This window comes from Hyla sarda, chromosome 8, assembly GCF_029499605.1.
Source record: "Hyla sarda isolate aHylSar1 chromosome 8, aHylSar1.hap1, whole genome shotgun sequence".
NCBI classification, from domain to species: domain Eukaryota; kingdom Metazoa; phylum Chordata; class Amphibia; order Anura; family Hylidae; genus Hyla; species Hyla sarda.
This window is the reverse complement of record NC_079196.1, coordinates 201,421,371-201,434,509: the sequence shown is the minus strand read 5'-3', so window position 1 is coordinate 201,434,509 and position 13,139 is coordinate 201,421,371. Positions and strand designations below refer to the sequence as shown.

General features: G+C 46.4%; 1 protein-coding gene across 1 annotated transcript in view; it reads left to right on the top strand.

Annotated features, from left to right (window-relative positions):
* LOC130284394 (uncharacterized) overlaps nt 1-8,196 on the top strand; it is a 43,220-nt gene extending 35,024 nt beyond the window's left edge. The window contains exons 2-5 of the mRNA XM_056534704.1: nt 3,807-4,311; nt 5,686-5,867; nt 5,957-6,064; nt 7,573-8,196. Coding sequence (XP_056390679.1) covers nt 3,855-4,311; nt 5,686-5,867; nt 5,957-6,064; nt 7,573-7,881 — 1,056 coding nt within the window. The 5' untranslated portion in view covers nt 3,807-3,854 and the 3' untranslated portion in view covers nt 7,882-8,196. The remainder of the gene's footprint in view (nt 1-3,806; nt 4,312-5,685; nt 5,868-5,956; nt 6,065-7,572) is intronic.
* The last annotated feature ends 4,943 nt before the right edge of the window (nt 8,197-13,139 follow it).

The following is a 13,139-nucleotide window of genomic DNA, read 5'->3' as shown; positions in this document are numbered from 1 at the left end:
CCTGATGTCTGTGTATTAGGAGGAGGAGGAGGGGTCTGTGTCCTGATGTCTGTGTATTAGGAGGAGAGGTCTGTGTCCTGATGTCTGTGTATTAGGAGGAGAGGTCTGTGTCCTGATGTCTGTGTATTAGGAGGAGGAGAGGTCTGTGTCCTGATGTCTGTGTATTAGGAGGAGGAGGGGTCTGTGCCCTGATGTCTTTGTATTAGGAGGAGGATGGGTCTGTGTCCTGATGTCTGTGTATTAGGAGGAGGAGGGGTCTGTGTCCTGATGTCTGTGTATTAGGAGGAGGAGGGGTCTGTGTCCTGATGTCTGTGTATTAGGAGGAGGAGAGGTCTGTGTCCTGGTGTCTGTGTATTAGAAGGAGGAGGGGTCTGTGTCCTGATGTCTGTGTATTAGGAGGAGGAGAGGTCTGTGTCCTGATGTCTGTGTATTAGGAGGAGGAGAGGTCGGTGTCCTGATGTCTGTGTATTAGGAGGAGGAGAGGGCTGTGTCCTGATGTCTGTGTATTAGGAGGAGGAGAGGTCTGTGTCCTGATGTCTGTGTATTAGGAGGAGGAGAGGGCTGTGTCCTGATGTCTGTGTATTAGGAGGAGGAGAGGTCTGTGTCCTGATGTCTGTGTATTAGGAGGAGGAGAGTGTCCTGATGTCTGTGTATTAGGAGGAGGAAAGGTCTGTGTCCTGATGTCTGTGTATTAGGAGGAGGAGAGGTCTGTGTCCTGATATGTGTATTAGGAGGAGGAGAGGGCTGTGTCCTGATGTCTGTGTATTAGGAGGAGGAGTGGTCTGTGTCCTGATGTCTGTGCATTAGGAGGAGGAGGAGTCTGTGTATTAGGAGGAGGAGGGGTCTGTGTCCTGATATGTGTATTAGGAGGAGGAGAGGTCTGTGTCCTGATGTCTGTGCATTAGGAGGAGGAGGGGTCTGTGTCCTGATGTCTGTGTATTAGGAGGAGGAGAGGTCTGTGTCCTGATGTCTGTGTATTAGGAGGAGGAGGGGTCTGTGTCCTGATGTCTGTGTATTAGGAGGAGGAGAGGTCTGTGTCCTGATGTCTGTGTATTAGGAGGAGGAGAGGTCTGTGTCCTGATGTCTGTGTATTAGAAGGAGGAGAGGGCTGTTTCCTGATGTCTGTGTATTAGGAGGAGGAGGGGAGGTCTGTGTATTAGGAGGAGGAGAGGTCTGTGTCCTGATGTCTGTGTATTAGGAGGAGGAGGGGAGGTCTGTGTCCTGATGTCTGTGTATTAGGAGGAGGAGAGGTCTGTGTCCTGATATCTGTGTATTAGAAGGAGGAGAGGGCTGTGTCCTGATGTCTGTGTATTAGGAGGAAAGGTCTGTGTCCTGATGTCTGTGTATTAGGAGGAAAGGTCTGTGTCCTGATGTCTGTGTATTAGGAGGAGAAGGGGCCTGTGTCCTGATGTCTGTGTATTATGAGGAGGAGAGGTCTGTGTCCTGATGTCTGTGTATTAGGAGGAGGAGAGGTCTGTGTCCTGATGTCTGTGTATTAGGAGGAGGAGAGGTCTGTGTCCTGATGCCTGTGTATTAGGAGGAGGAGAGGTCTGTGTCCTGATGTCTGTGTATTAGGAGGAGGAGAGGTCTGTGTATTAGGAGGAGGAGAGGTCTGTGTCCTGATATCTGTGTATTAGGAGGAGGAGGAGGGGTCTGTGTCCTGATGTCTGTGTATTAGGAGGAGGAGAGGGCTGTGTCCTGATGTCTGTGTATTAGGAGGAGGAGGGGTCTGTGTCCTGATGTCTGTGTATTAGGAGGAGGAGAGGTCTGTGCCCTGATGTCTGTGTATTGGGAGGAGGAGGAGGGGTCTGTGTCCTGATGTCTGTGTATTAGGAGGGGTCTGTGTCCTGATGTCTGTGTATTAGGAGGGGTCTGTGTCCTGATGTCTGTGTATTAGGAGGAGAGGTCTGTGTCCTGATGTCTGTGTATTAGGAGGAGGAGAGGTCTGTGTCCTGATGTCTGTGTATTAGGAGGAGGAGGAGGGGTCTGTGTCCTGATGTCTGTGTATTAGGAGGAGAGGTCTGTGTCCTGATGTCTGTGTATTAGGAGGAGAGGTCTGTGTCCTTATGTCTGTGTATTAGGAGGAGGAGAGGTCTGTGTCCTGATGTCTGTGTATTAGGAGGAGGAGGGGTCTGTGTCCTGATGTCTGTGTATTAGGAGGAGAGGTCTGTGTCCTGATGTCTGTGTATTAGGAGGAGGAGAGGTCTGTGTCCTGATGTCTGTGTATTAGGAGGAGGAGGGGTCTGTGTCCTGATGTCTGTGTATTAGGAGGAGGAGAGGTCTGTGTCCTGATGTCTGTGTATTAGGAGGAGGAGGGGTCTGTGTCCTGATGTCTGTGTATTATTAGGAGGAGGGGTCTGTGTCCTGATGTCTGTGTATTAGGAGGAGGAGAGGTCTGTGTCCTGATGTCTGTGTATTAGGAGGAGGAGAGGTCTGTGTCCTGATGTCTGTGTATTAGGAGGAGGAGAGGTCTGTGTCCTGATGTCTGTGTATTAGGAGGAGGAGAGGTCTGTGTATTAGGAGGAGGAGAGGTCTGTGTAGTAGGAGGAGGAGAGGTCTGTGTCCTGATATCTGTGTATTAGGAGGAGGAGAGGGCTGTGTCCTGATGTCTGTGTATTAGGAGGAGGAGGGGTCTGTGTCCTGATGTCTGTGTATTAGGAGGAGGAGAGGTCTGTGTCCTGATGTCTGTGTATTAGGAGGAGGAGAGGTCTGTGTATTAGGAGGAGGAGAGGTCTGTGTCCTGATATCTGTGTATTAGGAGGAGGAGGAGGGGTCTGTGTCCTGATGTCTGTGTATTAGGAGGAGGAGAGGGCTGTGTCCTGATGTCTGTGTATTAGGAGGAGGAGAGGTCTGTGCCCTGATGTCTGTGTATTGGGAGGAGGAGGAGGGGTCTGTGTCCTGATGTCTGTGTATTAGGAGGGGTCTGTGTCCTGATGTCTGTGTATTAGGAGGGGTCTGTGTCCTGATGTCTGTGTATTAGGAGGAGAGGTCTGTGTCCTGATGTCTGTGTATTAGGAGGAGGAGAGGTCTGTGTCCTGATGTCTGTGTATTAGGAGGAGGAGAGGTCTGTGTCCTGATGTCTGTGTATTAGGAGGAGAGGTCTGTGTCCTGATGTCTGTGTATTAGGAGGAGAGGTCTGTGTCCTGATGTCTGTGTATTAGGAGGAGGGGTCTGTGTCCTGATGTCTGTGTATTAGGAGGAGGAGGAGGGGTCTGTGTCCTGATGTCTGTGTATTAGGAGGAGAGGTCTGTGTCCTGATGTCTGTGTATTAGGAGGAGAGGTCTGTGTCCTTATGTCTGTGTATTAGGAGGAGAGGTCTGTGTCCTGATGTCTGTGTATTAGGAGGAGAGGTCTGTGTCCTGATGTCTGTGTATTAGGAGGAGGAGAGGTCTGTGTCCTGATGTCTGTGTATTAGGAGGAGGAGGGGTCTGTGTCCTGATGTCTGTGTATTAGGAGGAGGAGAGGTCTGTGTCCTGATGTCTGTGTATTAGGAGGAGGAGGGGTCTGTGTCCTGATGTCTGTGTATTATTAGGAGGAGGGGTCTGTGTCCTGATGTCTGTGTATTAGGAGGAGGAGAGGGCTGTGTCCTGATGTCTGTGTATTAGGAGGAGGAGAGGTCTGTGTCCTGATGTCTGTGTATTAGGAGGAGGAGAGGTCTGTGTCCTGATGTCTGTGTATTAGGAGGAGGAGAGGTCTGTGTATTAGGAGGAGGAGAGGTCTGTGTAGTAGGAGGAGGAGAGGTCTGTGTATTAGGATGAATATATTTATCTTTATTTCGGTGATGATATACTTGGATTTCCTCCCAGGACTCTTCTCCGTGCCGCCATCTTGTGAAGTCCTAGACACCTGCAGTTATGGGCCGACTGGATGATCAGGCAAAGCACAGGATCGTGGTGTTGAGGAAAGCCGGTCTGAGCTTCCGTAAAATCAAAAAGGTCCTTGAGTTGGACAATATAAAGGTGACCCCACAAGCCATCTACCTCTACCTGAAACGTAAGAATATAGAACCTGAGAAGTCTTGTGGTGCTCCCCAGAACCTACCTGCAAAAGGACAACCATGGGAACAAGCCCAGCTCTGGAGCCTTCTACAGGACAATGGTGGCCAGAAAAGGGAGGGGGCTTCTCAGGTACCCAGTGCCCAGCAAACCACCAGTGACCTGAAACCACAAGATGGCAAAGAAGAAGGGATAAAGATTGTGAGTGTGACTTCTCTTTCTCAAGGAAATCCATCCCTGGAGCCACCAACCAGTGTATTAAGAACTGTGCCTCAAGGTCAGACGGTGTCACAAGGACCGCGGGTTCAGGAGACACGTAAGTATCCATTACTTAAAGGGGTATTCCGGCTTTATACATCTTATTTCCTATCCAAAGGACAGGGGATAAGATATATGATACCAGGGTTCCCGCCGCTGGGGCCCCCCGCCATCTCAGTGCAGCCTCTGGCATTCTGTGCTGAGTGCTGCCTCCGAAACGGGGACTTAACGTCACGGCCACGCCCCCTAGTGATGTCACACCATGCCCCCTTAATTCATGTTTATGGGAGGGGGCTCACGCTCCCTCCAATAGACATGAATGGAGGGGGCGTGGCCATGATCTCAGCCCCCCCCTAGTGACGCCCCCTAGTGACATCATGCCACGCCCGCTCCATTTATGTCTATGGGAGGAGGCTCACGCTCCCTCCAATAGACATGAATGAAGGGGGCATTACCATGACGTCACGCCCCCTAGCAATCCCCTAGTAATACCCCCTAGTGACACACCATGCCTCCTCCATTCATGTCTATGGGAGGGGGCTCACACTCCCTCCAATAGACATGAATGGAGGGGGCATGGTCATGATGTCATGCCCCCCCCAGTGACGCCCCCCCTCGTGACATCATGCCACGCCCCCTCTATTATGTCTATGGGAGGGGGCTCATGCTCCCTCCAATAGACATGAATGGAGGGGGCGTGGCTATGATCTCAGCCCCCCCCTAGTGACGCCCCCTAGTGACATTATGCCACGCCCCCTCCATTTATGTCTATGGGAGGGGCTCACGCTCCCTCCAATAGACATGAATGAAGGGGGCATTGCCATGACGTCACGCCCCCTAGCGATCCCCTAGTGACACACCATGCCTCCTCCATTCATGTCTATGGGAGGGGGCTCACACTCCCTCCAATAGACATGAATGAAGGGGGCATTGCCATGATGTCATGCCCCCTCTATTATGTCTATGGGAGGGGGCTCATGCTCCTTCCCATAAACATGAATTGAGGGGTCGTAGCCATGACGTGACGCCCCCTAGTGATCCCCTAGTAATACTCCCTAGTGACACCACGCCCACTCCATTCATGTCTCTGGGAGGGGGCTCACGCCCCCTCCCATAGACATGAATGGAGGGGATGTGGCCGTGACCTCACTACGGGGCATGGCACATCCCCCGTCTCGGAGTCAGCGCCCGGCACAGGATGCCGGGGGCTGCACTGAGATCGCAGGGGTCCCCAGTGGCGGGACCCCTGCGATCATACATCTTATCCCCTGTCCTTTGCATAGGGGATAAGATGTATAAAGCCGGAATACTCCTTTAATAACAATTCATCCAGGGGCATCTTGAGAAGCTAGGTTGGGAGACCCCTTTTGGTCAAGGTGGAATGGTCATATTCTACAATACTAACCGGAAGTATTCCATTTGCTTTTTCAAGGATCCTGTACTATCCGTCCTACCCAGCATCCCCCACTGAGTGCGACTCGCCCCAACCCTACATATCTAACATCTCATAATCACATTAATGGGAGAGCAAGGACACCGCTGCCCATACCCAGGAACCCAGCGCTGCTTGTCACAAAGAAGTTAGTAGACAAAGCCATCACCTTACAGAAGAAGGTACTGGGAAAGATCCTTTTGCAAGCCAATTCTGTGCAACTATAGTTATAAGAGAGAGTGACTTTTGTTTTCTTGTTTTTCTGTATTAGGTAATATTTCAAAATGGAGGTCAGACCCCGAATCAGGGAGGACAATATACACTTTCTGCAACAAGCCATCAGCATCCTGTAAGACCTGAGGTCAAAGGAAGCACTCAGGTATCCTTGGTGTCTAGTGGTGTCAATAATACCATCTTTGGGTTCTACCGTATGGGTTAATAATACCATCCCTGGTGTGTAGTGGGGTATACAATACCATCCCTGGTGTGTAGTGGGGTTAATCATACCATCCCTGGTGTGTAGTGGGGTTAATAATACCATCCCTGGTGTGTAGTGGGTTAATAATACCATCCCTGGTGTGTAGTGGGGTTAATAATACCATCCCTGGTGTGTAGTGGGGTTAATAATACCATCCCTGGTGTGTAGTGGGGTTAATAATACAATCCCTGGTGTGTAGTGGGGTTAATAATACAATCCCTGGTGTGTAGTGGGGTTAATAATACCATCCCTGGTGTGTAGTGGGGTTAATAATACCATCCCTGGTGTGTAGTGGGGTTAATAATACCATCCCTGGTGTGTAGTGGGGTTAATCCTACCATCCCTGGTGTGTAGCGGGGTTAATAATACCACCCTGGTGTGTAGTGGGGTTAATAATACCATCCCTGGTGTGTAGTGGGGTTAATAATACCATCCCTGGTGTGTAGTGGGGTTAATAAAACCATCTTTGGTTTCTTCCTTCTGGGGTTAAAAATACTATCTCTGGTCTCTAGTGAGGTTAATAACACCATCCAAGCGGTCTAATAGGGTAAGTAATAATATTTCTACTGTGTAGTGAGGTCAATAATACCATCCCTGCTTTTTAGTGAAGTCAATAATATCATCCCTGCTGTCTAATAGGATTAATAATACCACCCCTGTTGTCTAGTGGGATCAATATTACCCTCCCTGGTCTCTGGTGGAGTCAATAATACCATCCCTGCTGTCTAGTGGGGTTATATTACCATCACTGGTGTCTAGTGGAGTACATAATACCCTTCCTGATGACTAGTAGGGTCAATATTACCCTCCCTGGTGTGTAATGGGATCAATTTTACCCTCCTTAGTGTCTAGTGGAGTAAATAATACCATCCCTGATCTTTGGTGGAGTCAATAATATTATCCCTGCTGTCTAGTGGGATTATATTACCATCACTGGTGTCTAGTGGAGTCCATAAAACACTCCCTGATGACTAGTAGGGTCAATAATTCCCTCCCTGGTATGTAATGGGATCAATATTACCCTCCCTGGTGTCTAGTGTTGTAATAATACTATCCGTGTGTAGAGTGGGGGGGGGGGGAATGACCACAATTGCCATCTCCTGGGGTTCACTGATGCCTAGAACATTAGTAGTGTCATATGTACTCTCTAGTTGGCCAACATTGTTATCTTATGTTGCCTGGTCTTCCTATGATAGCATCCTGGGAGTCTGGTGGGGTTGACAGTACCACCCCGGTGTCCTAGTGGGTTTATAAAATTTGTCTAGTTTGTAGGTGATAGTATCCCTTATGTCCTAGTGTTCAATCAACCTCCATGTTCCAGCGATATCACAGTATATATCACCCGAAACAGACATAACGGAGTCTACAGCTGCAGGTTTTCTGTACTCGTTCTTCTCCGTTTCTTCTAGATAAAAGACGCGAGCACACAGACGGCACCGTCCTTTCCTCCAGCCAAGGCAGAAGTAAGTGCAGAACAATTGGACTCCATAAGAGGGGAGCTGCACAGGATGACGCAAGTCATGCAGACCCTTATAGAAAGGCAGAACCGGTGGGAACAAGAACAGATGAGGCAACGGCAGTGCAACCACCAGGAGGTGCTATCACAGATCCAACAGCTGGGGGCAAAGCTTTCTCAGACCTGTATGCCGTTCAGCAATGGCCAAGAGACTGAGCCTCCGCTGCCCGATTTTGGACACTTCAAGATGGAACTATTGTAGAGCAGACGACGCTCGAGTCTTGAAAGAGGACATAAGAGCTCAGGACCCCGGTCCTGAGATCTTATGTCCTCTTTCAAGACTCGAGCGTCGTCTCTATGTGTTATATGAGGCTATGCTGTGGATATGTTCTTATACATTCCACTGTACAGCTAGTGTCCGAATTAAAGCGCTTTCCTTTTCGTAGATGGAGAAGACATCTGCATCATCAGTCATTGGAACCCCCAGTAGATACAGAGAGGAGGCTGATCAGAGGACAACAGATACGGAGGACAATAGAACCTCTTAGGGCTGTGTTTCCCAACCAGTGTGCCTCCAGCTGTTACAAAACTACAACTCCCAGCATGCCCGGACAGCCTTTGGCTGTCCGGGCATGCTGGGAGTTGTAGTTTTGCAACAGCTGGAGGCACACTGGTTGGGAAACACTGTCTTAGGGAATGGTTAAAGGGGTACTCCAGAGGAAAGAAAATTGTTTTCAAATCAACCTGTGTCTTCGGCTGTCCGGGCATGCTGGGAGTTGTAGTTTTGCAACAGCTGGAGTCACACTGGTTGGGAAACACTGTCTTAGGGAATGGTTAAAGGGGTACTCCAGAGGAAAGAAAATTGTTTTCAAATCAACCTGTGTCTTCGGCTGTCCGGGCATGCTGGGAGTTGAAGTTTTGCAACAGCTGGAGGCACACTGGTTGGGAAACATTGTCTTAAAGGGGTACTCCAGGGGAAAGAAAAAATGTTTTCAAATCAACTGGTGCCAGAATGCTAAAAAGATTTTTAAATTAATTCTGTTTAAAAATCTGAATCCTTCCAGCACTTATCAGCTGCTGTTGTGTAGTTCTTTCCAGTCTGACCACAGTGCTCTCTGCTGACACCTGTCAGGAACTCTCCATAGCAAACCTCTCCTGCTCCGGACAGTTCCCGACAGAGGTGGCAGCAGAGAGCGCTGTGGTCATACAGAAAAAAACTACACAACTTCCAGTACTTATCAACTGCTGTTGTACTCTTTTTGAATTTCTGTCTGACCACAGTGCTTTCTGCTTCCATTTTAGGAACTGTCCAGAGAAGGAGAGGTTTGCTATGGGGGGATTTGCTTTTACTCTGGACAGTTCCTAAAATGGACAGAGGTGTCAGCAGAGAGCACTGTGGTTAGACAGAAAGGAAATTCAAAAAGAAAAGAACTTCCTCTGGAGCATACAGCAGCTGATAAGTACTGGAAGGGATAAGATTTTTAAATAGAAGTAATTTACAAATCAGTATAACTTTCTGGCACCGGTTGATCTGAATTTTTTTATTTTTCTTCGGAGTACCCTTGTCATTTTCAGTATATGAATGCAGCACCTTGTTAATGAATCAGTCTTTGGGGAAAACAGTGATAGATTTGACGTGCGTCGACCCAATTCCTGTGCTGGAAAAGTGGAGGACATCCACAAAAAAAACCTACTTTTCATGGTGGTGGAAATACACTGATAAATACGCTCCGGGGTATTACCGGTGGGGTTTGGGTAAGAGTGGCCCCCGGTGTCGCTGGCTCTATCTGTCCATGTGTTATGTAGACTAGCAACTCATCTGTATGGCCACCGTGTACAGTGACTTGCATAAGTATTCACCACCCTTGGACTTTTCTACACTTTGTCATGGTATAACCATCAAATGTATTTCATTGGGGTTTTTATTTAACAAGCAAAAAGAGTGGTAGAGAGGCTCCTATTGACCTGGCAACCTGAGACTCGTGCTGCCCAAATAACACCTATACCCACGGTGCCGAAAAATGTGAAATAGAATACAGAAATTGGGGCTCAGAGTCGTGAATATTAGGATAACGTATGTTTATTTCAGTATATAATTGGGATTTTTATTTAACCCCTTAAAGGGGTACTCCGGTGAAAAGTTAAACAGATTTGTAAATGACTTCTATCAAAAAATCTTTACCCTTCCAGTACTTTTTAGCAGCTGTATGCTACAGAGGAAATTATTTTCTTTTTGAATTTCTTTTTTGTCTTGTCCACAGTGCTCTCTGCTGACCCCTCTGTCCATGTCAGGAACTGTCCAGAGCAGCATAAGTTTGCTATGGGGATTTTCTCCTGCTCTGGACAGTTCCTAATATGGACATCAGGTGTCAGCATAGAGCACTGTGTACAAGACAAAAAAGGAATTCAAAAAGAAAAGAATTTCCTCTGTAGCATACAGCTCCTAAAATTACTGAAAGGATTAAGATTTTTTAAAAGAAGTCATTTACAAAATCTGTTTAACTTTATGGCACCAGTTGATAAAAAAAAAAGTGCCAGAAAGTTAAACAGATTTTGTAAATGACTTCTTTTAAAAAATCTTATTCCTTCCAGTACTTATTAGCTGCTGAATACTACAGAGGAAATTATTTTCTTTTTGGAACACAGAGCTCTCTGCTGACATCACGAGCACGGTGCTCTCTGCTGACATCTCTGTCCATTTTAAGAACTGTCCAGAGTAGGAGAAAATCCCCATAGAAAACATATGCTGCTCTGGACAGTTCCCAAAATGGAAAGAGGTGTCAGCAGAGAGCACTGTGGTCATGATGTCAGCAGAGAGCTCCTCTGTAGTATTCAGCAGCTAATAAGTACTGGAAGGATTAAGATTTTTTTAATATAAGTAATTTACAAATCTGTTTAACTTTCTGGCACCATTTGATAAAAAAAAAAAGTTTTCCACTGGAGTACCCCTTTAAGGACAGTGGGGGAGATTTATCAAAACCTGTGCAGAGGAAAAGTTGCCCAGTTGCCCAGAGCAACCAATCAGATGGCTTCTTTCATCTTTCAGAGGCCTTTATAAAAGTGAAAGAAGCGATCTCATTGATTGTTATGGGCAACTTTTCCTCTACACAGGTTTTGATACATTTCCCACAATGGACATGCCTCCTGGTGCGATGGTACCTAAAACACCAGGACGTACATTTACGTCCTGTACATGAAGGGAGCCAAGGAGCCGCGCTCGCTTTATGCACAACGGCTCAGCCGGTAATGGCAGCGATCTTGCTGGTGCCCGCCATTAAGCCCTCAGATGCTGTGATCAATACAGCATTATCAAGACTATGGTCAGGTGGGGGACTCAACGGACCACCTGCAGCATAATCGCAGGAGTTAAAGGAGTCGTAATGGCTGCCAGATGTCCCCTCATCTGCCCTTCCGGCTGCTCTGCCTTCTAGCAGACCCGAGAAGTAGATTGTCGAAATTACTGATCAGTGATATGCATAGCAGTCATCAGTAATAATCTAATGATTGATACAGATAGTCCCCTATGGGGACATAAAAAAAATAAAAATAAAAAAAAGTCATATACGCAAAAAGTGGAAACAATGAAAACTACAGATACGGGCACAAGAAATAAGCTCGTATATGGAAAAGTGAGAAAGTTATTGGGATCAGAATAGAAAGATTTCAAACATACTAATTTTGTTCAATTTTAATTATTATTATGTTTTTTAACGTAGTACAGTAAGGCTGGGATCACACTACGATCTGACGATACAGTCACTCCGGTCAGCTCATTTATGCCCCCTATCCGTTTTTTTGACCGGACCTAAAACCATGGCCTACCACGGTTTTAGTTCTGGTCACAAAACTGGATACGCGGCAAAAATTTGCTGATTGGAGTCACTATCTGACTCCAATCGGCTCATTCAAATGAATGAAATACAGGCCGGGTCTTGCTGAAATACGGGAGCGCCCGGTTTTCACTCCCCCAGTCAGATCCGGTGACCATATTGTCAAATCGTAGTGTGAACCCAGCCTAACAGACAAGCATGTAACGTGTATCGATTTAATCTTATTGAGCTACAGAATAAAGATAACATGTAAAACGTTTTTTACCATACAGTGCATTGCCCAAAAACGAAACCCTCCAAAATTTGCAGTGGTTTTCCTTTGAATTTTCCTAAATTTTCCTAATTTTTATTTGGTTGTGTCATACGTGTTAGAGTAAAATTTAAGGTGTCATTACAAGTACAATTATTCACACAAACGAGTTATGGCTCATAAAAAGGCGAACGAAAATACAAAAATAAAACTGGCTGTGTCTTAAAGGGGTTAATAGACCAACACAAAATAATCCAACATGCATTTTTTTAAATAAGTGACAAAAAAAAATCTGAAAAATGCATTATGTATTAACCCCCTTTACTGTAAAGCCCTGGACAAGTGACATAATTAGTAAATAGGCTCCACCTGTCTGCAATTTTATCCCAGAACAAACACACCTGTTCTGTGAAAGCCTCAGAGTTTGTAAGAGAGCATTACTGAACAAACAGCTGCATGAAGACCAAGGAGCTCACCAAGTAGGTCAAAGATAAAGTTGTGGAGAGGTACAAAGCATGGTTAGGTTTTTTTTTTTTTTTTTTTTTTTTTTTTTTTTAAATCCTAAGCTTTGGACATTTTATAATATGAAAGGAAAGAATACGGCACAACCATAAGGGGGTGAATACTTATGCGAGGCACTGTAATACTACACTTCTTTACGGTCTGCTGCAGGAGCGGGAAATGTCTGGCTGTTCTCCGCCTTTTCCTCCAATGAAATCATCTGCTCGCTGGGAGCTCGACCCCCGGTGACCGGCTAAAGCGTCTCCAGTATGACAGAACACCCACAATGCACTGTGCTCTGAAACAGGAAACCAGCATAGTTCTGAAAGGGGTACTCCACTGCCCCAGTGTTCAGAACATTTTGTGCAGGCTGCCACGCCCCCTCCCATAGACTTGCATTGAGGGGGCGTGGCGTCACGACCCCCGCACCCAGCGTTCGAAACAAATTGTTCCGAACGCTTGGGCAGTGGAGTACCCCTTGAAGTTTAGCTTTGGATGTGAATGGAGGAGAAAAGTTTGCAAAATTTTAAACCAATACTAGATAAGTAAATAAAGTATTAACAGTTTGCTTGTTTTTTTTGTGTGTTTTTTTTTTCTATATTTGGCGTAGAGGTAAAATTTTGATTTTTCCGCTAACTTTTCCAAAATCATTGTTATGCCCCAGCACTTCAGAGCTGCTACAGAGACTAATGGCTGTAGATGAGATATGGTGATATGAGAGATGTGTTTTTTTATTTTATTTATTTTTTACCTGCAGAAAAATCTAAAATCTTATAAATTTGGGTTAATTACATGCCAGCCTCATAGCAGTACCCATGAGAAAGTCCATATGACTCCCTCTCTCTTATAAGCCATTGACTAGGTTGTTACCTTCAGGTCAGACCTTGCGCTCCTTTCTTACTTTTTGTAATCCCTACAAGTGAAACAGAAATTTTGTAA